Source organism: Narcine bancroftii, chromosome 7, assembly GCF_036971445.1.
Source record: "Narcine bancroftii isolate sNarBan1 chromosome 7, sNarBan1.hap1, whole genome shotgun sequence".
NCBI classification, from domain to species: Eukaryota; Metazoa; Chordata; class Chondrichthyes; order Torpediniformes; family Narcinidae; genus Narcine; species Narcine bancroftii.
This window is the reverse complement of record NC_091475.1, coordinates 3,389,833-3,415,361: the sequence shown is the minus strand read 5'-3', so window position 1 is coordinate 3,415,361 and position 25,529 is coordinate 3,389,833. Positions and strand designations below refer to the sequence as shown.

Genomic DNA, 25,529 nt, shown 5'->3' with positions numbered 1-25,529 from the left:
AGGGTGATGATGGTGGCATCACGAAGATCCTGAGGCAGTTTACCTTGGTCCCAACAAAGCTTGAAAAACTCATGCAGTTTGGCATGCAGAGTTTTGCCGCCAGCCTTCCAGACTTCTGGGGGAATTCCATCCATACCTGCTGCTTTGCCACTTTTCAGTTGTTCGATTGCCTTATACGTCTCATCCAGGGTGGGAACCTCATCCAGCTCTAGCCTTAGGGGCTTTTGAGGGAGCTGGAGCAGGGCGGAATCTTGGACTGAGCGGTTGGCACTGAAAAGAGATTTGAAGTGTTCTGATGGAGATCTTGTTGAGGATGGAGATCTTGTCGCTGAGGAGGTCTTTGCCGTCTGAGCTGCGCAGCGGGCTTTGGACTTGGGGTGAGGGGCCGTACACAGCCTTTAGAGCCTCGTAGAAACCCCTGAAGTCGCCAATGTCCGCGCTGAGCTGGGTTCGTTTGGCGAGGCTAGTCCACCACTCATTTTGGATCTCCCGGAGTTTGCGCTGAAGATGGCTGCATGCGCGACGGAAGGCTTGTTTCTTCTCTGGACAGGACGGCTTTGTAAGGTGAGCCTGGTGGGCAGCTCGCTTCTTTGCCAGCATCTCCTGGATTTCCTGGCTGTTTTCGTCAAACCAGTCCTTGTTTTTCCTGGAGGAGAAGCCCAGTACCTCTTCAGTGGATTGCAGTATGGTAGTCTTCAACTGATCCCAGAGGGTTTCAGGGGACGGGTCCGTGAGGCGGGTTGCATCATCGAGCTTTGCTTTGAGGTTTGCCTGGAAGTTTCCTCTCGCTTCGTCTGACTGCAGGTTTCCAACATTGAACCTCTTTCTGGGGGCTTTATTGTTCCTGGGCTTTGGTTTGAAGTGAAGGTTGAGCTTGCAGCGAACCAGCCGGTGGTCAGTGTGGCATTCCGTGCTAGGCATGACCCTAGTGTGGAGCACATCTCGTTTGTCACTTTCTCGCACCAGGATGTAGTCCAGGAGGTGCCAGTGTTTGGATCGGGGATGCATCCAGGTGGTCTTAAGGCTGTCCCTCTGCTGAAAAAGGGTGTTTGTGATGACAAGCCGCTGTTCTGCGCAGAGCTCCAACAGGAGGCGCCCATTGTCGTTGCACTTGCCGACGCCATGCTTGCCCAGGATTCCTGGCCAGGTTTCTGAGTCTTTGCCGACACGAGCGTTGAAGTCGCCCAGGATGACAACCTTGTCGGCTGTAGGGGTGCGTTGGATGAGGTTGCGCAGGTCGGTGTAGAACTTGTCCTTTTCTGCTGGTTCCGCCTGGAGGGTTGGAGCATAGACACTGATGAGGGTAATGTGACGCTTGTTTTGAAGGGGGAGTCGCATGGACATGATTCAGTCCGAGAGGCCTGTCGGAAGGTTTTCGAGTTTGGAGGCAATGAAGCTCTTGACCATGAAGCCTACACCAGATAGGCGTCGTTCATCCGAAGGCTTGCCAGACCAGTATAGTGTGTATATATATATATTTCTTAGAAAAGGACAGGGACACACACAGACACAGAAACCATTCAGAAAAATGAAATGTCTAGTTGTTGGTTGAAGCTGTGCAAACAACCATAAAATCTGGAGTAATTCTTCATTGAAATGTTGAAAACAATGCCGTTTACTCAGAAACACCTGTATAATCTGAGATCGGTGGCATTGGCTTGTAAATGCTTTTAGAAGAGAAGAACTTCAAACAAAATCAACCGTGAGGTCATGTCATGTGATTAAAGACACTTCAAGGAGACAGTTTTAATATTACTCTAGTTTTTAATTTGAGGTCATAAATCCAGTAACATTTTATGAAGAAATAACTGCTGTGTTCTTGTCAAGGAAGGAACACAGAATTGCAGTGGCTTCCGAAAGAATGGCCATTTTGCTGCTTCTCTTGGTCAAGAGAGTGAGCAGCACTGCAGTGGCATTTTAAATAGCCACTTGTGACTGACCCAATTCTGGGTAAAAGAAAACAAGATTATTATTTCTGGATCATAACCATTGTGATGGTTATTTAGACTCAAAAACCTGAGTTTGAAATCATCCTGTGAAACACAGATACTGTAACCTCCATGCAAGAGAGGGAAATCATTCTCTGAAAATAACTCTACAGGAATTTCATGTGTTTTCAGAAGTCTGATGCTGTACACTTTGAGCAACAATTTAAAGAATCGGAGTTTCAACACAAAACTGGGACCTGCTGTGCATGCACGCACACACACAGTATATTTGCGCACAGTTACTTAAAGTCACTTAGAGCAGTACCTCCTCCTCCAGAGAACACTGTCAATCTTCTTTTCCTTCTGGTTTCTTCTCTGGTCTTCAGAGCTCAAGGTGCCTCTGCCTTCAGAGAGAGGGAGAGAGAGATTAATCATGTGACCTTCCTTCCTCTGGCTTGCAGACATCACTACTCTGAAAGATCACCTCACTTCTGTTTCTAGAGGCTTAAGTATATCATTCAAATGGAGTTTCATGGCTCTTGTTCAAGAGGATTTGATTGCTTTTGAGAACCACATCTGGTATTTGAGTTTCAATTAAGAACACCTGTTCCATTCTAGACACTGTGACTCCAAACAGACACTTTGTTCTGAGTGCAATGATGTCTTTGCAAACATGCTGTGACCTGGGTGTAATCCACTATTTTACTTAAGACAAATTTATAAGAAATAATAGCTTTACTATTAAACAGATCTATTACATTAGAGCCTCTTCTTTCTTTCTCCAATCTCTTATCAACTTATGTACATAAAATATTCTCGCAGCAGCTCAGTTGTTGGTTTTCTTGGCCATTTCTATTACTTTTAATACTTGCTTCATACTTGTGTCACTTTGCTGGAGCCTCCATGATAACAAACACCTTCAGCCAACACCCTACAGCTTAGTCATTGCAATTTTACTTTTTTGGGGGGGTGGGTCAACCTATATGCCAGTCAACACACAACAGCTCTGTTAATGCAATTTTAGGGGTCAACTTGTTCAGCTGCTATACGATAAAACCATTAAAATGAGGCTGAAAAAGGGGGGATTTCCTTATTTGCCAGTTGATTTGTACGCTGAAATATACGGTAATGTGATTTTGTAATCCCTCTAAACTCTTCAAACTGGATGATAAATTAGTAATTAGAGGGCATAGATTGCTTCAATTAATTTATCCAAGTAGTAGGCTTGAGGTAAAATAATCTATTAAAACATTTTTGAATTTGTAACAGGACAGAACATTCCAGTGTTGAGAAGTTCTTCATTTTTCACTAAGGTGCCTCAAGATATTATTAGATCAAATGTGACAGTTTGAAAGAAATATAAAATTTACTGGTTGATTGGTTAATAAGACAGAATAGTGGGAATAAATTAAGAAAAATTTGTAAAATCTTTGATAGGGAAAAAAATTTTAAATGTGAGTTTGATAAATGGAGGTGTTCAGTTGTATCCTTTGTTTTTAGAGCAGTTTGTAAATATCGCCATTTATGGTTGCGAAGGGAGTTGAAATAAGTTTATTTTGTCATCTATTAGGAAGTGCATTTCAAGTCCCATCAATAATGATAATTTTTTATGACTTAATAACTGGAATACATTACTGGGGTGGTGGTGGTGGAGGCTGGAACAATAGGGACATTTAAGAGACTCTTCGAATGCAAGAAAAATGGAGGCTTACAAGGTAGGGAGGGTTTAGTTTTTTGTGTTGGTATATGTGGGTTTTATGTTAATACTGAAGCAAAATCTTCATTTCCTTTAACTGCCCGTACCTTTAGAATTCTCAGCCCACATTTTTTGTTATTTACCCTTCTGTTTGGTTATATCAGCTTTGCAACACTGACCAGCACATCCTATTGATAAATAAGATTGGCCAGTTGTCTCCATACATATTTTGGGAATGATAGTTACTTATTGCTAATAAAGATCTGTTTTATATATCCTTTTTATAGAATTAAAGTGCATTGTAGTAGTGCTTTGAATAGTTCAGTTTTCATAGCACTGAACTTGCTTGGAACATATTACACAGGGTATGCCTGTATAGTATTTTTGAATTTTGTCTTTTAAACTGTTTATTCTTAATGCAGGTGCATTAGTGAGGCATTGTCAGAGTGAGTCTCAAGCAACCGGAAAATACGCTTATCCGGTATATACCAATTCCCTTAAGTGTGGGATACCAGGGACTTCGCTGTATTTGAAAATTATTTGTATTATTGGATATTGTTCAAGAATTTAGATCATGTGCTATCACATGTGAAACAATTGATAATATTCAATAGGAAAAAACAATCACTAGTATTATTGTGTGATTAAAATGCATTTTCTTTGCTAGGTGACAGCACTCATAAAATTCCACTTTCAAACTTTGAATTCGCTAGTTCCAATTATAGTAAAATCTTTCAACAGTTAATTGCTTTTCTGAAACCAGCAAGAAGCAATGGTTTCCTTCCAGTTTACAGTAAGGTAATATTGATATAATTTTGCATGGAAAATTTGCATGATATTTTTAGGATATTTTTTCACATGAAGGGGGAAGAAAGTTATAATCCAGCTTTGTCAGTGAAGAATTTGATTGGGGGACCTAAATCTGTTTGATAAAATATATATTGACAAAATGTACATTGTTGTGTGGAATTTTTTTTTTTTTTTTACGAGCAGCATGACCCAGACATCCTGAAAGGTATTGAATGTGATAAAATCGTTAAAAAAAATTGTCATATTAGTGCATTGTTGATATTTTATTCACTGCAAATGTAAAGCCGTGTTCTGATACACTGCTTGGGCTAATTCCTTTTTTTGGACATCTCTCTGGAATATTTGCATTTCAACCACTTCCAGATGAGATCATTTGTAATATGTTAAGTATTTTTTTTCCCCCTGCACAAAAAAAGAATTGCTCTCTGAAGAGAAATTAGTTCTATCAAGATATTTTTTAGCACCCAGTCAGATTGAATAGTGCACACTACTAAAAAAGGTTTGTTAATTTTATGGAAAATTAGTGGTTTGGCCTAAATCTTGTGTAGTTATTACCAAATGATACATACATATGGAGAATTCTTTCTGAGCATTGAGGTGAAGATTTTGAACTGTTATGAGCCCAGAGTACCCCCAAACCCAGCAGCAATAGATATTCACCAAGACAAATGGTAATTTAAACAAAAGTCAAATCAAACTTTAACTTATCTCGATTAACTTACTTAACCTAACTAACTCCCTTCTAATTCTAAGCGTAGGTTCAGAAAAGTTATTTGGTTCACAGTGGAATCTCACTTCTCATTCCTCCAAGTTCACTGGTTGCAGGCAATTCTTGTGCACAGAATTTAACATTTATAAAGTTCACCAGGCTTTGGTGCTTGAAGGGTAAATGGTTACCATTCGGGAAGAGAGAGATTTGTTGTTCATTGGACACCCACAATTGATTCCTTTTTAATCAACCACTTCAGTGTTTTGCTGAAGAAACTTGCCCCCTTGGGGTTCTCCAGATAATAACCTCTTTCTTTCAAGTCACCACAGAGTTCCTTTTTGTTTCTCTTGCTTCAAGTGAAACATTAGACAACCAGTCCTCTCCTCTTACATGAACCACAAGGGCTTTGACCAGGCTGAACTAAGCACTGTTAACCAGTCTTCCAAATAGGGTTTTTCACAAGTTTCCCAGCTTGTCCTGTTCCAGTCCCAGCAGCTGTAAAACTACAGAACTGATCTGTGTGTCTCTCTCTCTCTCTCTCTCTCTCTCTCTCTCTCTCTCTCTCTCTCTCTCTCTCTCTCTCTCTCTCTCTTCCCCCCCCCCCTAGCATGAGCAGAGCTTCAGTATTTTAAATAAGCTCTGTTTTAAAGTGTTTGTATGTGTGTAGAGCTCGTCGAAAGAACCAAAGACTAGTTGATCCAAACCAAGGCTTTTATTAGCAAAAGACCGGAGCTCTTCACAGGTGGCCGACCAGTCCGGAATGATCCGACCTGGCTAGGGACACAACCCTTTAAGGCCCAGACAGTAGGCGTGGCTAAGCTCTCAGCCAATCGCTGTAAGCACAGTCATTACACTCTAGATACTGTAACTATATACATTGGTGATAAGTCTGTACTATCACAATGTGACCTACTCTTTTTATCAAAAAAAAACCTGCCCCAATTTATCTACCAAAAACATATCTAAATACTGTCACAGTATTGCCTCCCACGAACTGGGACACTCGTGGCGGAAAGACCAGCCCTTGACTTACTGTGGCTAATAGCAGCGATATCCGAACATGCAGAGTACGGACCATCCCTCTGGAATTTGGCCCATGCCGATTTTAAATGGACCTTCACACTGGCAGACATACTGCAACCCCTGCTGGGCGCAGACTTCCTCTGGGCCCAATGCCTCCTTGTGGACCTGATAGGATATCGCTTAGTGAATTCTAAGGCTTCCAGTCCCTCACTCTACGTCAGGTCACTCTACCAGCACCTAACTTCGATTCAGTGACTTTCTCTCTCAATGCTTATGCCAAGACCTTAGCAGAGTTTCCAAGTCTCCCCTCACTGCCCCACCCTCCCCCAAATTCTCAGCCATGCTTAACATGGCGTCCAACATCACACCCCCATAGAGGGGCTACCTGTATATGCCCAGGATGCAGCCTAAAGAGGAGTTGTGGATAGTACAGTGCTCTGTTGGACCATGGGCATTCCACCACCCCAACCTGCTCATGATACTCAGTTCCCCATATCCAGGATTTCACCGCCATTCTTCATGGTGTGCTCTTTTTCTAAAAAAAAAGATCTGGTTAGGGGATACCATCAGATCCCAATGCACCTCGACAATGTCCCAAAAACTGCATTCATCACTCCTTTTGGGCTGTTGGAGTTCCTGTTAATGTCTTTTGGGTTAAAGATTGTGGCACAAACCTTCTAGAGGCTAGTGGATTCAGTAGGCCGTGGCTTGGACTTCGTGTTCCACTATCTGGATTCTGTTCTTATTGTCAGCAGCTCCCTTCAGGAGCGCAGTACACACCTGTGCCATCTCAGCCAGCATTGTAGATTGGTATCAATCTTGCCAAATGCCAGTTCGGGCTTACAACCATCGATTTCCTTGGGCACTGCATTGACTAGCATGGGGAGGTGCCACTTCCTTCCAAAGTGGAAACTATACGCAAGTTTACCTGGCCTTCCACACTTAAAGAACTGCAGGAATTAGTAGACATGGCAAATTTCTACAATCACTTTCTACCAGCAGCAGCCAGGATCATGCAACCACTCTTCAAACTACTTTCTGGCTAGCCCAATGACCTGAAGTGGAATGAGGAGGCAACTGCAGCTTTTCACAAAGCAAAAGATGCGTTGGCCAATGCAACCATGTTCATGCACCCACAAGTCAACGTGCCCACAGCCTTCACCATTGAGCCATCAAACACGGCTGTACGAGGTGTCCTGGTGCAGCTAGCTGACAGGAGTTGGAAGCCACTTGCCTTTTTCAGTTGGCAGTTGGGGCTACCGGAGCAGAAATGGAGTGCATTTGACTGAGAACTCTTGGCCTTTACCCCGACACTGGTCAGCGCTATCCCAATTGGTACCCAGTTGCATCACACCACAGCCTACCACCCACAGTCCAATGGCCTTGTCAAGAGGTTTCACCACCTGTGGAAATGGATATGATTGTCTTAAAGGAAAAAGTGGAAGCAAGGAGAAAAGGGGTCATGAAGACACAGGATTTATTGGCCCAGAAAACTTGACATTCTTGAAAACTTTAGTAGATGTAATAATATTAAAATAGTGGGCCTGAAAGAAGCTGTGGAAGGTAGGAACATAAAAGGATTTTTACAACAATGGATCTCACAAATTTTGGAGGCTGAAGAAAAGGAAGAAATAGAAATTGAAAGAGCCCACAGAGCATTGGCACCAAAACTGCAGTTGCAGCAAAGACCACACTGCGTCGTGGTCAAGTTATTAAGGTAACCGAAAAGAGAAAAAATATTAGAGCTGGTGGCCAGAAGAACAAAAGAAATTAAAGGTCTATTGGAACATAATTGGAATAAAATATTTTTCTACCCGGATATAAGTTTTGAACTTCTAAGGAAGAGAAAGGAGTTTAACCCAATAAAAGACATGTTATGGAGAAAAGGTTACACTTGTGTTTTGCGGCACCCAGCAGTGTTAAAAATATTTATCTTGGGCGGACAAAATAGACTGTTTGATGACCCAAGAAAGGCTCGAGTCTTTGTTGAACAACTGACAAATATTTAACAAGGGAGAGAGTGATCGAAAGAACTAAGAGACGGTTAAAGACTATGTATGTAAATATATTTGGAGGTTACCAGTTGATTAATAATTGGATTTTGTGAGAGCTTTGTTTAAGTGTTTAGAAAATATGCTACAAATTCTCTGGGGCTAGGGAGGAACGGTCTGCTGCAAAATCAGTTGACAATTGTGGTTTATACCACAGCCTGAAAATTAAGGGTGTTGGGGTTGTCCTGTAGGTCAGCAAGGGCAACTCGATGATGGGGGGTTTCTCTTAAGTTTTCTTTTTTATGGTTCTAATTTTTTTCAGGGTATTTGTGTCAGCATGTATAGAAAGATGTGTTAACTTTTGAGATATGGTGGGAGAAGGAGAGTTGGAGGATCTGAGAGGGTGGTATGTATATTTTTTAAAAAAACAACCCACTGGCTAACAGAATGAATACTTTGAAGTTTATGATTATTAATATTAATGGAATACATAACCAAATCGAGAGAGGAAGATTGTTGACATCATTAAAAAAAGAAATATTTAACATTTGTACAGGAAACTCATTTAACAGAAGAAGAACATCTTAAATTGAAGAGAGACTGGGTAGGACATGTGGTAATGTCAGTGCGGCGGTACAAGCGGAGCCGGTTCACTATGAGTAAGTGTGCTGCCACACAACCCCCCACCCCCCCCCCCCCAAGAACTGGCTCATGCGTCTCGCCGCTTGGGCGGCCGGCCTCGGCGCTTAGGTTGGGCCGTTTGAACTGGCTGGGGTCCAGGTGTGCCGCCTTGAGGCGATCGATCATGAATAGTTCTTCTTTGCCCCCAATTTCTAAAGTGAAAGTCTTGCCCTATTGCTACAGGACTCTGTAGGGGCCTTCATAAAAGCACTGCAGGGGCGCGGTGTGCGAATCTCGCCAGACGAAAACGTACTCAGCTGTGTCTGATTCCTTGGGTAGGTGGGACGGAGGTGGGGGGGCTAGTGAAGTGAACTTACTCCGGAGGTCTGCCAATAAGGTCGGATTGTTGGCTGCCAAGTCCGTGTCTGGGCCGAAAAACTCTCCGGGTAGCAACAATGGCATGCCGTAAACCAAATCCATGGATGATACCTGCTGATCCTCATTCGGGGCTGTCTTGAAGCCGAGCAGAACCCAGGGCAACTCATCTGCCAAACCAGGGCCAGTGAAGTGAGCCATGAGGACCGACTTAAGGTGTTGGTGGAATTGCTCCACTAGGCTGTTGGCTTGAGGGTGATATGCCATGGTGTGGTGGAGCTTGACCCCCAAAGGCTCGTCACTTGCGTCCAGAAGGCAGACATGAATTGGGCACCTCTGTCGCTGGTAATGTGCGGCGGGACTCCAAATCTGGCAATCCAGTGAGCAAGTTCCTGGCTCACATCTTGGCGGAAGTGACTTTCAGCGGAATGGCTTCCGGCCACCTTGTCGTTTGGTCGACCACCGTCAACAAGTAGCGGGTGTCCCTGGACACAGGCAGGGGGCCCACAATGTGTATATGTTGGAATCTCTTGGCCAAAGAATTGAACCATTGTATTGGGGCTTTTGTGTGATGGTGGACAATGAGCCTGCAGCAGACGTGAACATACCCCTCCATAAATCTTCGTCCGCGAAGCCAAGCCAAAGAATAAAAGAAAGACTTTGGAGGTCTGGCACTGGGTGCAGCTCCTTGCCATCTGGGCTACTTGATTTTTGAGCCTATGGCACACAAAATGCTCTGCCACCATCCGAACTGATGTATTGACCGAGGGGTGGACCAAGACGTGGACCATGCGGGAAGCCCGTAACCTCTACTGCGGCAGGACTACAGGGTGTGTCAAGCCAGTGGAAACATTGCAGAGCAGCGTGTCTGGGCTGCCTGGCATCCAGAGGTCCCGAAGTTGGAGTCCTGTAATGGCGGTGTTTCTGCGTCCACCCTCTGGGCCTGCGCTAAATGGGCGTAGTTCAGACCCGGGGCGAGGCTGTGGATGGCAGGCCACGAAAGTGCATCTGCCACAACATTGTCTTTACCTGCCTGGTGTCGGATGTCGGTGGTGAATTCCAACACGTAGGATAGGTGCCGCTGCTGGCGAGCCAACCAGGGGTCTTTTGCCTTCGCAAGGGCTTGTGTGAGCGGCTTGTGAACATGGTGAATGGTCTGCCCTCCAGGAAATACCGGAAATGCCTGATGGCCAGGTACAGGGCCAGGAGCTCCCTGTCAAAGGCGCTGTACTTTAGTTCCGGAGGACGGAGTTGCCTGCTGAAAAAGGCTAGTGGATGCCACTGGCCATTGACCCATTGCTCCAGAACGCCCCCAACAGCCGTAGCCAATGTGTCCATTGAGAGCACGGTGTGAGCATCCGGCCATGAGTGGGCTAATAAAGTGGTGCTCGGCAGAGCGTCTTTCATCACAGCAAAAGCGCCCTCTTCTGACCATACAGGGACTTTGTCCTTTGTGGTGATCAGCACAAATAATGGCCTCATGATGCGGGCCGCCCCAGGGATGAACCGGTGGTAGAAGTTCATCATTCCGACGAACTCCAATAGACCCTTGAGGGTGGTGGGCTTCGGGAACTGGCACACAGCTGCAACCTTCTCTCCGGTGCCGAGGTGGCTCCGGCCGCCGAGATGGTATGGCCCAGGAACTGCAGGGACTGCCTGCCGAACTGGCACTTGACTACGTTAACCGTGAGGCCGAACTCTGCCAGACGGGCGATGGACCTTGTGCTCGTCGCGGTCTCGACTGGAGATGAGGATGTCGTCGAGATAGATGAACACAAAGTTCAAGTCTCTGTCCACTGTGTCCATCAGGCACTGGAAAGTTTGGGCCGCATTCTTTAACTCGAAGGGCATCCACAAGAATTCGAAAAGGCGGAACGGGGTCACTATTCCATTCTTGCCGATGTCATCAGGGTGGACCGCCCCATACCAGGTCGACCTTTGAGAAAACTTGGGTGCCGTGCAAGTTCGTCAAGAAGTCCTGAATGTGTGGGATGGGATATCGGTCCGGCGTGGTCGCATTGTTAAGGCAATTGTAATCCCCGCAAGGGTGCCAACCCCCTGAAGTCTTGGGGACCGTGTGGAGGCAGGAGGCCCCGGGGCTGTCAGATCTATGGACGATTCCCAGTTCCTGATTCGGGAGAATTCTTCTTTGGCCAATTGCAGCTTTTCTCAGGGTAATTGCCTGGCTTTGGCGTGAAGTAGGGAGCCCTGGGTTGCGATGTGATGGTAAACTCCATGTTGAGGCATGGTGGCGGTGAACTGCGGCTGCAGGATGGAGGGGAACTCATCAAGGATTCTCGTGTATTCGTCCTTGGGGGCGCTCATGGCAGCTATCCCCGGTTTGCTCACATCTGTGGCATCCAGACGGATGGATTGAAAGGTGCAGGCATTAACTAATTGTTTCCCCTTGACATCCACTAACAGGCTGTGCGCCCAGAGGAAGTTGGCCCCCAACAGCGCCGTGCCCACTGAGGCCACCATGAACTTTCAGCGGAACCTGTCCTTTCCGATCTGGATCTGCGCTCTGTGAGTTCCAAAGGACCTGATGGCGGATCCGTTGGCTGCCCGCAGGGTAGGGCCCCGTGCTCGGGTGCGGGTCTTGAGGGCTGTCGGGGTGAGCATGCTCAGCCCCGCTCCGGTATCTACTAGGAACCATCGGCCAGTGTATTTGTTGGTCATGTGCAGGAGGCTGTTCGCGTGGCCAGCCGCTGCAGCCGTTAACGGCAGCTGGCTGAGTCATTTCCCTGGAAGGTACAGGGCTGCCTGCACTCTGCTCGAGGAAGATTTGCTGGAACAGTAAAACATGGTTTGTGGTCCTCTGCTAATGCCAGTATCTTGTCCGTCAGGGCAGATGGGGTTCTGTCTTCCAACCCATCCAGGTGAAGGAGCCTAGAAGCACGCTGCTGCGGGGAGAGGCCGAAAAGAATCTTCTCAGTTCTTGAGGGCGGGATATTTACTGACCTCTGCCGGGTTGTGGATGAGGTCGTCCACCCTGGTCACGGTCTGATCGTCGAGTACGCTCATGACGTGATAAAATATCAAGGCATTTGATGAAATGTTTCTGAGGCGAAACTGTGCTTCCGCCTGCCCGAACCACGTACGCTGGCGATGTGGCCAGAAGGGGGGCAGTTTCATCGCGACTGCGTTGATCTCCAAGGGATCCATAGTGAGAGGCCAGAAAAACATCTGGACCGTCAGGGTCACCAATGTAGCAGCAGTAACGAGGAAAGAGACTCCACCACCAGGTTAGGAGTTTCAACAACGGTTTAATTCAAAACCCACGTGTGCCCCTTTAAGGGCACAGTGAGCTCCGCCCCTGTGTGGGCCATGATGTCATCACACTGCCTGGGGTGCGTGCTCAGATCAAACAATAATACAAGGAGGTTCCCCGACAGCGCCTGTACTTGGAGCTGCCCCATTGGTGTGGCGGTACAAGCGGGGCCAGTTCGCTATGAGTAAGTGAGCCGCCACAAGCCGTTAATTTAAAAAAAAACGAGGACTTAGAGAAATGAAAAGACTTGCTGATAACTCGAATAAAGGAGAGTAAACTGCATCAAAATGAATGAATATATAAATGAATATATTTCCACAATTACAATATTTATTTCAAATGCTACCTATTCTTGTAATGGAATTTTTTTCAAAAATTGAATAAATTGATAAGAAAATTTTTATGGAAAGGTAAGAAGCCAAGAATAGCCTTGGAAATGCTGATAAGGACATATAAACAAGGGGGAGCGCATTTGCCAAATTTTGAAAACTGCTATAGGGCTGCCTAATTAAGATTCTTTTTGGATTTTTTTTATAAGGTAGGAGAAAAGCCAGCCTGACTTAGGATAGAACTATATAAACTTGGGGAATATGTTTCGGAACATGTACTCCACAAATGGATTGAGAAGTTAACACAGCATAATACCCTACCAATACAACACCATATATTAAAAATATGGAGTAGAATACATTAGAGTGAAAGTTAATAAACTATAAAATACAAAATAGGTTGCTAAAACAAAACCAATTTAATACCTTTCATAAAGAATAATATATTTTAAGAAATAGTCAAGAAAAGGAATTACAAGAATTAAAAAACTTTTCTTGGCAATAACCTACTGACATTTGAACAGCTAAATGATAAATATGGAATATTGCATGGTTCAATATTTTCATAATATCAGTTAAAAACAAGTATAAAAGAAAAGCTGGGAAATGATCTAAGGTTGCCGGAAGATGGTCGCTTTGAATCATGGACATTATGATAATTTAAAAGTTTTATTACAAATATCTAAATTAAGTTACAAGACAAAGGAAAAGATTAGGCAATATACGGACCCAAACACTCTTGGGGGGGGAAAATGATATAAATATACAAATAAATAATGAAACCTGGAAGGAATTATGGGTGGGCACCATGACAAACACAATAAATGCTTGGTATAGATTGATACTGTAGCGGCAGCTACTGGGAGTGTACTCTATATATAAAAAAAATCAGCTCCCAGGAGTGGCTGTGATGCATCAGCAATGGTGAAGGACCAGCTGAACCGCGAAGAGCCGAAATTGAGTGGAATTGTCTGTGACCCGTTCGTCTGGATGCTGCTGCTGTTGGTGGTCATAAGATGATGGCCCTTCTTTCCTGAGCATGTGTCTGGGCCAGAGGAAGGAAACATGCTAACTTCTGCTCTGGTATCGATCAAGAAGTGATGGCCTGAGTGTTGATCCCAGAGGAAAAGGAGGTTGTTCTTGTGCTGGCCATCACAGCCACTACCGACAGCCGGCTTTTGTGTTTTCCAGATGTGTGCAGAGGGGACAGCAGTGGCGAGCTGCAGCTTTCCATCTCTGATGGTATTAGCACCATTGCTCTCTGAGCTGCATCCGGTTGTGTCTGATGCTGCACCACTATCTGGAATGGGCAGGGTTTGTGCCCTTTGCTGAGGCACTTCGCAACCTAAAGTCTACCATCCTGCTTTATGTGCCACAACTCGTACGGATGAGCTCTTAAGCGTCCAAGCAGCAAACAGATGTTTTTTGGCATTTGCTCGAGGAAAACATTGCTTGAGAAAAGCAGACAGGACTTGCATCCCTCCATGAGCACCCAGGCCATCCATGGAGAAGTTGTGCTGCCCTATTGCATTGGAAAAGGTCAAAAATACGTTTGAGCAGGTCTTTGATGATTTCATAGCTGTCATTGCCTGGAGGCTGGCATAAGAAATCAACAATACGCCCAGCGGTGTCTTGGTCCAGCAATGCAAAGACATAGTAGTACTTTGTTGCGTCAGTGGCAATCTATCATAATTGAAACTGGGCCTCTGCCTGCTTGAACCAGACCTGTGGAGGTGAGGTCCAAAATACTGGAAATTTGAGCGCAACAGTGTATTGCACATCCATAGTGAGCTCCAAAATGTCGTTTGGACTGTTGGGGTCACCAATGTAGCAAGTGGTCCAGTGAATAAAGCACAACAGAAGTTGTCTGTGAGCTGAACCAACAAAACTGTTTATTGAAATCAGGAGTTTAAATAATTACATTTGGCATGTTATCACAATCAATCACCTGACCTCTGAAGTCACATGATTCCTACCCCCCCCCCCCCCCAAGAAACTCCTGATCCTGTGGGGGGCCTGCAACTACAGATGCCGGTTTGATAATGGAGTGGTGTGATTTGTCACAAGGTCATCAATAGCCATTGCCAGCACTTATTTTTTTCTGTCACCACCCTTAGTACATTTTCCACTTTGGAGAATCTTCCACTCAGAATCTCCATGGATTCCATCATTATTTGAAAATCTTTTGATGATTCCCCCACTTCCTTGGGTTTGTGTCAACATCGTGGGTACACCTTCTTCATGGTTCCCTGTGGACCTTCAGTCAACGATATCAGTGGCTTTTTGGCTTCTTCAGTTTGATTTTTCTGGGTCTTCTCTTCTTACCTATCATGTTGGTTTTTTAAACACAAGAAATTTTTAATTTTTACAACTTAAAATTAGTCTTTTAATCAATCTTCACAGAGAGCTCTTCCAACTGCATCGCTAGATCCTCAGCATGGTCATGCCCCCTTGTATGAGAACAACTTGATAGTATAATTATTGCACCAAATTTTACTGGTGAATTATTCAGGAACACTAATATATCAATAGACGTCAATTGTTATGCTGCTCCAAATGAAGACTTTTTGTATCTGAATATGCTTTTGCATTCCTTTAAATGTTCAACATTGAAAGTTGTTTATTTTCCATTCTAGTTGGCAGAGTGTTTCAGAGTAAATTGGTGCTTGAACTGGTTAGCCCACAAAGCAGGTACTTTTTTTTTTTGCATGTTGTAATGTTCCCGACCTGCTAATATATTTTTAATTCGATCTTAATCTCAACTGTTTAACTAAGATTATTGTTGGAATATAATTGGGTACAATTTCAATCCTGTGAATTCAGTAGCAGGGCAATGTGCATTTTGAATTGTTGAATATAAATGAACTTGAAAGACAAATAGGTTATGTTGAGATAAATTGCATAGAGGTTCTTGTAGCATTGAGTGATGCTGATTTGTGTCATTACAAGGAATCTTGTAGTTTGCTGTCTGTGAAGGGCCATTTTGATGACCAATACTACAGTGTGTGCAAGTTTATTTCCTAAACTTTAATCCTGACAAATTAAAGGATCCTGAGGAGTGTTGGTGCTCTAGGACTATTATAAAACTATGAAAACATCATCATCATTCATCCAATGTCAGCAAAATAAAATATGAATATGCTTTAAATGATACATTAGTGCATCTTCCTATTATTTTCACTTGTGTCCAACTTCTGAACAATGGAATTTGTGGCATTTTAAAATTGTATATCTGTGTGTTTACAGTACTTATTCTTTCCAACAGAACACAAAACAAAAGTTACAGGAATAGTCAATACTCTATTTTGTCAGTAGACCTGAAAGTCTAGATGCTGGAGTCTGGAGCAAAAAATAACCTACTGAAGGAATTCTACAGGCCAAACAGCATCAGTAGAACAAGAGTGGTCAGTGTTTCTGGTCCAAATGCTTCAAGACTGAGTACTGAGCGGAAATGGCCAATATTAATGAGGACAGGATAGGAGGGGTTAGACAAGAGCTCTTGAGAATTGGTGAACCAGAGTGGAGGGCAGGATGACAGATGGATGGTGAGGTGAATTAGTTTATTTGTGGGTGCCAGGCCGGGGGAGAGAGAGAGGCAAGATCTGATTGCACAAGTCCAACCCAATGAAACAGCGTTCTCCAATCCTCGGTGCAAAACATACAGACACACAACCAGACAACACAGACAGAAAAACAGTACATGTGCAGAAGTATTTATATATATATTTAGAGAGAGAGTGAGTGAGAGAGAGAGAAATGAATAAATATGAGTCTCTGATCCTTTGATCATTCAACATTCTCACTGCCTGTGGGAAGAAGCCGTTCCTCAACCTGGTGACGCCGGCTCTGATCCTCCTGCATCTCTTTCCCTTCAGGAGCCAGCTGAAAGATTCTGTGTGTGGGGAGAGTGAAAGGGGTCCTCACAATTTTGCGCACCCTCTTCAGACAACAATCCTGATAGATCACATTAATTTAGGGGTGGTGGGGGTTCTCCAGTGATCTTTGTACCACTCTTGTGGTCCTGTGGATTGATATCCAATCCATTTCTCTGCAGCAACCATACACACTGAATCAGCCAGCCAGAACGCTCTTGATAAAGCTCCTATAGAGAGTTAACATAATGGTGGACGGTGGTGAGGGCACAGCTAACAGATTCAAAGGGTTCAAGTGTTAGTAATAAAAATGTCGAATTGATTTACAAACAGGAAATACATACAAAATAGGAGATTGCATTCCTGCAAGCAAACTGATCTCACTAATATGCAGGTTACTTGAGTGGCAAGTAGCCACTGAAGGTATCTAGAACTTCTGAGGGTTAAAATAAACAGTACCTGCCACCACTTCCTTAATGTAAATTAAGAAAGCTCTTTAGCTATAGATTCAATTGTACAAGTTAAACCAGGTGAACCATGATGATTCACCCAGGTGTGTGTTAAAACTGCCTCCGCCCCTTTTACAATATACAATTGGTTTCCCCCAGTGCTTCCTGCAGATTGAAAACAGGAGCAGGTTTGGGCTATCTTCAAAAAGAGAATGAGCCTTGCATACTCTTGGGGCTAGAGGCTGGACCAGGAATCAACTGACTTGACTTTAGGTTGGAAGGATGACCAATTGGAAGGTGGTGTCAGCTGTAGGTGGATCTGATATTCATTCATACAGGGAAAGGGACTTTTGACTTATTTTCTGTCTGACTGGAAGAGTCCCTCCATGTTATGCTCACCTCAAGCAATCTCCAGCCCCACGCTGTATGACTCATCTTCCTCTACCTGACCCTATTTTTCCTCTTGTCTATCACTCCCATTGGCAGCTGCCAATCAACTGCTTTCGCTTCTCCAAACATCATCTTTCATCCCTCTGGTTCACCAATTCCTGACTGGTCTTTGTCCTCTATACTGGTTATCTCCCTTTTGTGAATATTTATTATCCATCCATCTTGTGTATTTACTGTCTTTTAATTTTGATTAGTTTACCATTGTCATTTTTTTCTTTGTAAGTACCTATTCATCTGCTGCAAATAAGAATTTCATTGTTTTTGTACATTGTATAATGTGTGTGACAATGAACACAGTCTTTGTCACTCTCTTGAGAAGCATTCCAACCAGAAATCCTACTTTTCTCCCATTGATGCATTCAACCCACTGTCATTCTTATTTTGCTCTAAGACAGTGGTTCTCAACCTTTTTCTTTCCACTCGCATACCACTTTAAGCAATCCCTATGCCATCGGTGCTCTGTAATTAGCAAGGGATTCCTTAAGGTGGGATGTGAGTGGGAAGGGATGAGAATCTCTGCTCTAGACCCAATTGTTACTAATTTTGCTTGAGAAAAATTGTCATTGGCCCATTTCCTTTGGAGTCATGAAATCGTGCACATAACAAATCAATTAGGTATGATTAAAGCAGTGGTTTTCAAACTTTTTCTTTCCACCCACATACCACCTGAAGCAAAAAAAAGTTGAGAACCACTGCTCTAAGTATTGATACTTATCTGGCCACAACTTGGTTATGGAGGACAAGCAAAATTGTTATGGTGTTTATTTAGGACTCATAGGAAAAACAAATGTAATCATTGTGCTTTGGTACAAGCATTGAACAAATGACAAGTTAAAATGTTTTAAGAAATGCCAAATGGTGGTGACCTCAGTGGCTACTTCACTTTTTTTTACTTTGGGGAAGACAACTTTGTCCAGAATTTCTTTAACCTTTTGTCTTTATAATTGGCAAATGCTTTTAAAATATAATTGTTTTCCATAAAGGTAGTTCCTAAAAAAACTTGGAATTGGTCAATTGTGATTTTGTATACTTTTTTACAACAGGTGGCAGCAGTATTCCTATTAATGTTTTTGTGCTAGAAGAACTTGTAGTGAAACTTTATGAACACAAGCTGAAAGAAAAGCCTTCAAAGGCTAGTGTTGAAAAAATGCTGAGTGTAATGGTTTGGGATTATGCTGCAAATACCAGGTATGTCCATTTTAAAATCCAGCCTTTTAAGTTATCACATTTCAGGATGAGGAAAAGGTATTCAGGCTGGTATTTTTCTTAATTGCTAGACCTGCATCTTAAAGAATGCTTTTGTGTTTTTTTTGTACTGCTGTCCTAACAATTTGTGCAGGCCTGCCTGTAAAGACACAAGGTACTGGGCAGGAAGAAATGACACCTACTGGCTAGCAATAGAATAAAATTACAGAATATAATTGCTTCTGAACTTTGAAGATCAAAGTTGCTGGACCATGAAATATGTGGCCTAGTTGGCGTAGCATTTAGTGTAATTTTGCACCAACCCTGCGCTGTCAGGAATTTTCACGTTCTTCCTGTGTCTGCGTGAGTTTTCCCCTGGGGGCTCTTGTTTCCTCCTACTATTTGAAATGTACCAGGGTGTAGGTTAATTGGTGTAAATTGGGCAGCATGGATTTGTGGGCTGACATGGCCTTTTTACGTACAGTATGTCTAAATTAAAAAAAAAATTAAAACGTCATATGAATGCAATTAACACTATTTTCTATACTTGTGGCTATTAGCAAATTGTAATTCTGTACTTGTGTGGATAAAATATAAAATGTCTATTTGGTCCCAGAGTGATGGTGGACAAATTATAAATCCCTTTTGTTCTTGTCGTAATTAATTGCTCAAGATTATATTTAAATTTCCTTGCTATTTGTCCTTCAATATATCACTTCCTAAAGAAGACCTGAAGTCTTCCACATCTGGTTCTATTTATCCTTTAATACCTCTCCACATGGGTTCCTTCTTTCTTTTTCTTTGGTTCTCCTTTCCTATTCCCTCCCCGACTTGGTTTCATCTGCTCATCATCTTTGCCTTGTTTGGTTCCACCTGTCACCCACCAGCCTTTGTCATAACTCTCTCCTCTACCCTGCCCTCACCTAAAGAAATGCTTAATTCAATCTGCCTTTATTTCCCTCATTTGTTTTTCATCTATTACCTACAAGCCTATCTTAACATGCCTCTCTTACCCTTCCCCTTGCTCCCATTCATTGCCTGGTTCACTCATCTACCATCCTGACTCATCACTTCCTCTCATTTCTAGTGGCTACAGTTGCACTGTTCTCTCACTTCTGATGCAGGATCTCTGCTCAAAACACCTTTGCCTCCAAAGATAAGAGTTGGCCTGTTGAGATGTTACAGTTGTATATTTATACCAAATTCCATTATCTGCAGTCTGTTGTGTCTCCAAGGAACTAACAAGAAATGTCAAAGATTCAATAAGCACAAAAATTCATCAAATAGCTTAGACAATGTATTGGGAAGATGGTAAACACATGGATTGGGACCTCTAGACATTTGATTTTCATTAGTTTTTCTTGTTTGCTTTTATTTTCCATGAAAAAAAATTCAAAATAAATTACATGTGTGAAAGCATAAAGGACAATTTTTTTTGCTATTACGGATTTTTCTCCCCTTGGTCATCTGGTGTACCAGTATTGCAATCTTTGCAGTACTTTTGTTATCCAATACTATTGTTAAATATGATATTGGGTTAGTACTGATTGTAAAGTGGGTACCTTTAATGCCCTTTTATGCTTCCAGCTATTATCTGTTGCAATGCTAGATACTCAGCAACATCTTTTCATACCATCCAGAAAATGAGTTGTGTGATATTCAATTTTCTTTGAATTTGGCCGGGGATTAAGTATTTCTGTTACAGATTGTCGATCACTTTGCCAGCCATTTCAACAGATTGTTAATAATCAAATATTTATGTGTTGGTGTCATGAAGGCCAGACCACACAAAAAAAAGTCTTCCTTCCCTAAAAGTTATTGGATTTCATAGGTCAAATTTAAATGAATTTGCTTGGATCATTTGGTCCAAGTCTCTGTATTCCATGTAAACAGTCATAATGACGCTGTTTCGTGACAAGTAGTGCACTTCAACTTGTGTGCTCACATCAAACAAAAAAAATCGAATTTCACCATTCTGTGCGAAATAGTTCAATGGCAAGGATCAACACAAGTGAAATAGACCAGTTGTCAATTTGGTGGTTCTCACTTTTAAAGAAAAAAACAATTTTTATTGTTATTCTGTAATCAGAAATATGGAAATTTCAACATTTACAACTAATTCGTAGAAAAGAAGCTACTTTGAAAAATCTAATAGGTCCTATGATTTATTATCTGGTTTTCAATGGAATATTTAAAAAAATATTCTGCAATCTTTTATATTTGTTATCCTGGAGAATGCATAGTTCCTAAAATTTATTTTTTCTTCCCCTGTCAAGGTGTGAATGGCACGATGAGCATGATGTTGTACATTGTGCACTCGCAACAACTAAGAAATATGCGTAAGTTTTTGTTCCCAATAAATTTGATCATTTGTTTTGAATGCGGATGCTGCCCTGTCTTCCAACTCCATCCTTCCTACCCCTTACTGCATCTTCCTCTCGTCTCTTAGTCCTGTAATCAGTACACTTGGAAATTCCTATCTGTGTCCTGTAATAATGGAATATTTTTGGTTTGTTTCCTACAGTTGATAAGTGTTGATTGTATCTGGATCATGTTTACAAAGACACTTTCTCTGATAAGCCACTTGTCAGACTTCTGAATTTATTATGTGAATCATGGTAACTAGGAAATTGAAGGAGTATCAAATGGTGTACATGGGAAAAAAAATTAAAAAAACATCAAAATCATATAATTTAGAAGGCTCACTTAAATAATTCAACACTCATTACATGTTGTATAGTTGCCAGAATATATTTTTTTAAAGTTTGATGTTTGGATAGCAATCAAGTAGTAATTGTAGTTTTCTCCAAACATGCATATCCAGTCTGTGTTCTCTTTCACCTCCCCCTCCTTCTGCACATTTCACCCATTGGATCCCATCCCCATCTGCTGTTTACCTTCCCATTAATGGTTTCACAGATTCCAACACAGGTAATCTTTGTCCCTGCTTGTCACCCTCCTCACAGCTCTCTTTCCACTTCCATCATTTGGCTCCATCTGCCCTTTTCTGTTTTTTCTTTTGTCTGCTGCCTCTGTTTTCCAACTCCATCCTTCCCACCCCTTACTGCATCTTCCCTCTCGTCTCTTAGTCCTGATTTAGGGTCTTGACCCGAAACATTGATAATTCCTTCATCTTCACAGGTATTGCTTGAGCAAAACACAATTTGTGTTTTGATATTAAGATACTTCGTGTTCTATCCACAATGCATTCAATGCTTTCTAATGGACAGATTTTCCAGCTAAGCCTCTATTTTGCAGTCTATTTCAGTAAATCACAATGGTTACAGTGACCACAAAATGTTGTAACTACATATGGGTTGACTTTGCATGCAGAGCATAAAACTTGTTTTACACTGTATCTTTGTATGTGTCAATAAACAATTCTATTCAAGATGTAAATATCACTACCTGAAGAAAATTACTGATTTGCTGCTCATTTTAGATACTGCATCAGTGATTCATTGGTTTCCGTTTATGAATTTGATATAACAGCAGCACACATTCCAAAAAAAGAGTCGACCTACGGCACTGTTTTGAATCCTAAAGTATTAGTATTGGACAGTTATTATCAGGTAATAGTTTGTATTTTCTAATATTCTGCCATTGTATTTTCTTGTTGGTTGGTATATTTTTGTGGTCAATTTGAACAAGGTTTACCATTTAAGAATGATTGAGTTTTGCCAACTCATCCTATAGTTAGTCGCATCTTGAACTGAAAATGTTTTTAATTTTAAATAAGAACATTGAGTCTTCCACAAGTGAAGACTTGCTTGGTCAGTATTTTACTTAGATCTTGACTCATTATTTGTAGACAGCCACTTGGTCACACATCTGTGAAAACAGAAAAATCTGATTTTAAGATGGATGCTTTGAGATGAAATGTGTGGTATTGAGCAATTAGTGTGTGATTGTTAGTTTGTGTTTCACTTGCAGTGGTTGCTATTGTTGGTATTCATTTGGATGTCCTACCCTGCCTGAACTTTAAAAAAATACTCAGCATTTTTCTCGTGAATACTACTACTGCATTTTGTGTAATCATGGACCTAATATACCCTTCAATCATGTGCCAAGTGTGTCCTTCCAATAGAACTGAAAATCTGCTTCCACCTGGCAGATATCCCTCCATCCCCTTGTCATGTCTATCTTGAAGCCTCTTAAACAGTATCTTTTGTATTTGCTGCTTCCACTCTGCTCCTGACAGTTTCTTCCACACACCTGCCACTTTTAAAAAAATTGCTCTGCACATTAAACTCGACATCATTCCGTTCATCTTGCTGACATGTCTGCATAATGGCCACAACATCATTATTCCAATCCAGTCTCTTAAGTTCACCTGCCTTACCCATTATATGCTTGCGTTAAAATAAACACACTTCAGTCCGTCAGTCTCATTGTGACCACTCACCCATCCTTGATGGTCTGCTTGAGTAGCATTATTTGGGATATCCTCATCTCCAGGGTATTCAATCAAAAACATGTATTATATCCACCTGGTATAGATTGTTAGAATCAGCAAATTCTAGTGTGTAATAGGAATAATAAATATGAAAACAGAAAATATAAAAAAAATCTCAAGTCAGACAGCAACTGTGGAATGAGAAACAGTTAATGTTTCAGGTTAAGATGATACAGAACTGAGTTTAGTTAAGAGTTTCTGTTTTTCAGATTTGGATTCTGCAGTTTATTTTCATTTATCGCTAAACAAACACCTCATGGGAGGGATGCCCGCATGGGAGGGATGCCCGCATGGGAGGGATGCCCGCATGGGAGGGATGCCCGCATGTTTTCAAAGAAGTAATTTTATGAGGGGCAAATCTTTGTTTGCAAACTGAGAATGAAATTTTAACTGATTTAATGGTGCAAAAAGCACAATTGTGTAAATCACTTTGATTTTTGTCAAAAGCAAACGAAACCCACAGAGAATCTGACCAGACGTTATTTCCATTCATCCCCTGAAGCTACAATTTCTAATATTTCCAATGGTAAGCAGAATTGTTCCTTCCAAATGTTTTAATTTATAACATACTCTTTGTCTCAAATTTTTGAAAAATACAAAACTTGCATCCTTTGACATCCTCTAAATTTCCACTGGACTTGTACATTTTTCTTCTGAATGGGTTTTTAAACCCAATTCATTTTTGCAAAGAAAGTACATGGTGGATATTAATCACAGAAAATGCTTTTGCCAGCTCCCAGCATTCAGGAGTTTATTTGGTGTCATGATGGAAGTCTTGCTGTTGGCCCAAGGGTGAAAGGCACTTGGGTCACCAGGACAAACCCTCTGCATTGAAGCTGGTAAATATGGATTTGGACTGAATAAGGGAGGTGATTATAGGCAGCTAGTCTCTACCAGTAACATTTGGCCCAATATCAGTTCCAGCAGTGAAAAATAGTTTAATTTTAGTAAAGATGAAGCAACTTTTAAGAGCTAGAAATTAGTTAGGAAATGGTCTTGATTGTCACAAATCGCTTTAAAAATATTTTTTATTACAATGTAGGTGGTTTGGAAACCAACTTGGATTGCACCTCATTTTAGAAGAGAAGGAGGTGTTCTTGCTGCATGGCTGAATTTTCCATCCTGCCCACCACCTGGATTTCAACAATAAATGCATTTAATTATAGTAGAGTCAGTTGAAGAAAAACAGAAATGCCATTTGGTGTTTGAAGCTTATTTTTGTGATGTTCCAGCAGCATATAATGTAGAAATATCAAATATCATAATGTCGAACCAAGTAATGGGACATTCAGAACTGCTGTTACTACTTGCACAATTACAAATTTTTTTGCAGAATGCTCATTTCACATTGAAAATTGCATTTGATTTCAAGTTGAGATGCACATGCACAGTAAAATTCTCATAATCTGGAATTCAAGCAACCAGCAACCTCAAATAACTGGCAAAAAAACTGCGGAAAATTAATAGGTAAAAAATACAAAAGTTTAAAATTGGCACCCTTAACGATTACCGTATGTTCTGTTGTATGGGACAACTTGTGTATAGGATGACCCCAGAATTTCGAAACCAGAATGTTGGTTTTGATCAATACCCTTTCTATAAGATGAACCCCCATATCTGGCACTTACCGCAAATCATTATATTTTAATAACAAATTATCATTTAAGGTTCAAATGTTATTTGGTTATTTTAAAATAAACCACTGTCAGCCCAGTAACAGGCCATTTCTGACAGCAGTCAGACTGGGCGGATGGACTCTGCGGAGGAGCACTGAGACTTCACAAAAAACCTACAGGACATGTGTGAGATTATGTCACAGCCAGCAGGAAGATGGCAGCGGTGTTGAGACTTGATTGTCAAGGTAAGAATTTTGGACCATTCGTATAGGATGGCTTTTGCCCCCCCCCCCCCCCCCCCCCAGTAATTTTAAAGTGAACTTTTTAAGGGATCGTCCTATACAACGGCACATTCAGTAATTTGCTAAGCATGCAGCACATAATCTCAAGTAACCAGCAAATTCACTTATCTGGCATCTACCAATCCCCACAGGAGCTGGATACCGGGGCGGGTGGGGGGGGGGTAATTATATAAGGAACATTTATATTTTCTTTTGTTGGAGAAATAGTGCCACATTTCCATGTTTTTGTTCTCGTGTTCCTGTTCAAATTGTTAAATAAAGTATTAACATCAACATGCTTTGGTGATGATTTGTAGAGAATACTTCAAGTTTTAAAGTGTAACTTGGTGCAATGAAAATTTGTTTGCACATCTTCAAATGAGTTAAATTAGTGAAGTGTAAAGAGAATATATAGTGAAGGAAGAAGGGATTGGAAAGGACAGATGTTTTACTTTATTTTACTATAT

At 41.8% G+C, this 25,529-nt stretch overlaps 1 protein-coding gene across 6 annotated transcripts in view; it reads left to right on the top strand.

Moving 5' to 3' along the window:
• Positions 1-25,529, top strand: part of LOC138738406 (protein maelstrom homolog) — a 63,179-nt gene that overhangs the window by 37,029 nt on the left and 621 nt on the right. For 2 of the 6 annotated variants that reach the window (XM_069888529.1, XM_069888527.1), the window contains 7 exons: positions 4,292-4,422; positions 15,390-15,444; positions 18,568-18,712; positions 20,986-21,048; positions 22,152-22,281; positions 23,613-23,691; positions 24,900-25,351. In XM_069888529.1, coding sequence (XP_069744630.1) covers positions 4,292-4,422; positions 15,390-15,444; positions 18,568-18,712; positions 20,986-21,048; positions 22,152-22,281; positions 23,613-23,691; positions 24,900-25,018 — 722 coding nt within the window. In that variant the 3' untranslated portion in view covers positions 25,019-25,351. Of the gene's footprint in view, positions 1-4,046; positions 4,106-4,291; positions 4,423-15,389; positions 15,445-18,567; positions 18,713-20,985; positions 21,049-22,151; positions 22,282-23,612; positions 23,692-24,207; positions 25,352-25,529 lie in introns of those variants that run through there. The other 4 variants (XM_069888528.1, XM_069888530.1, XM_069888532.1 and 1 more) reach the window with 4 other exon arrangements.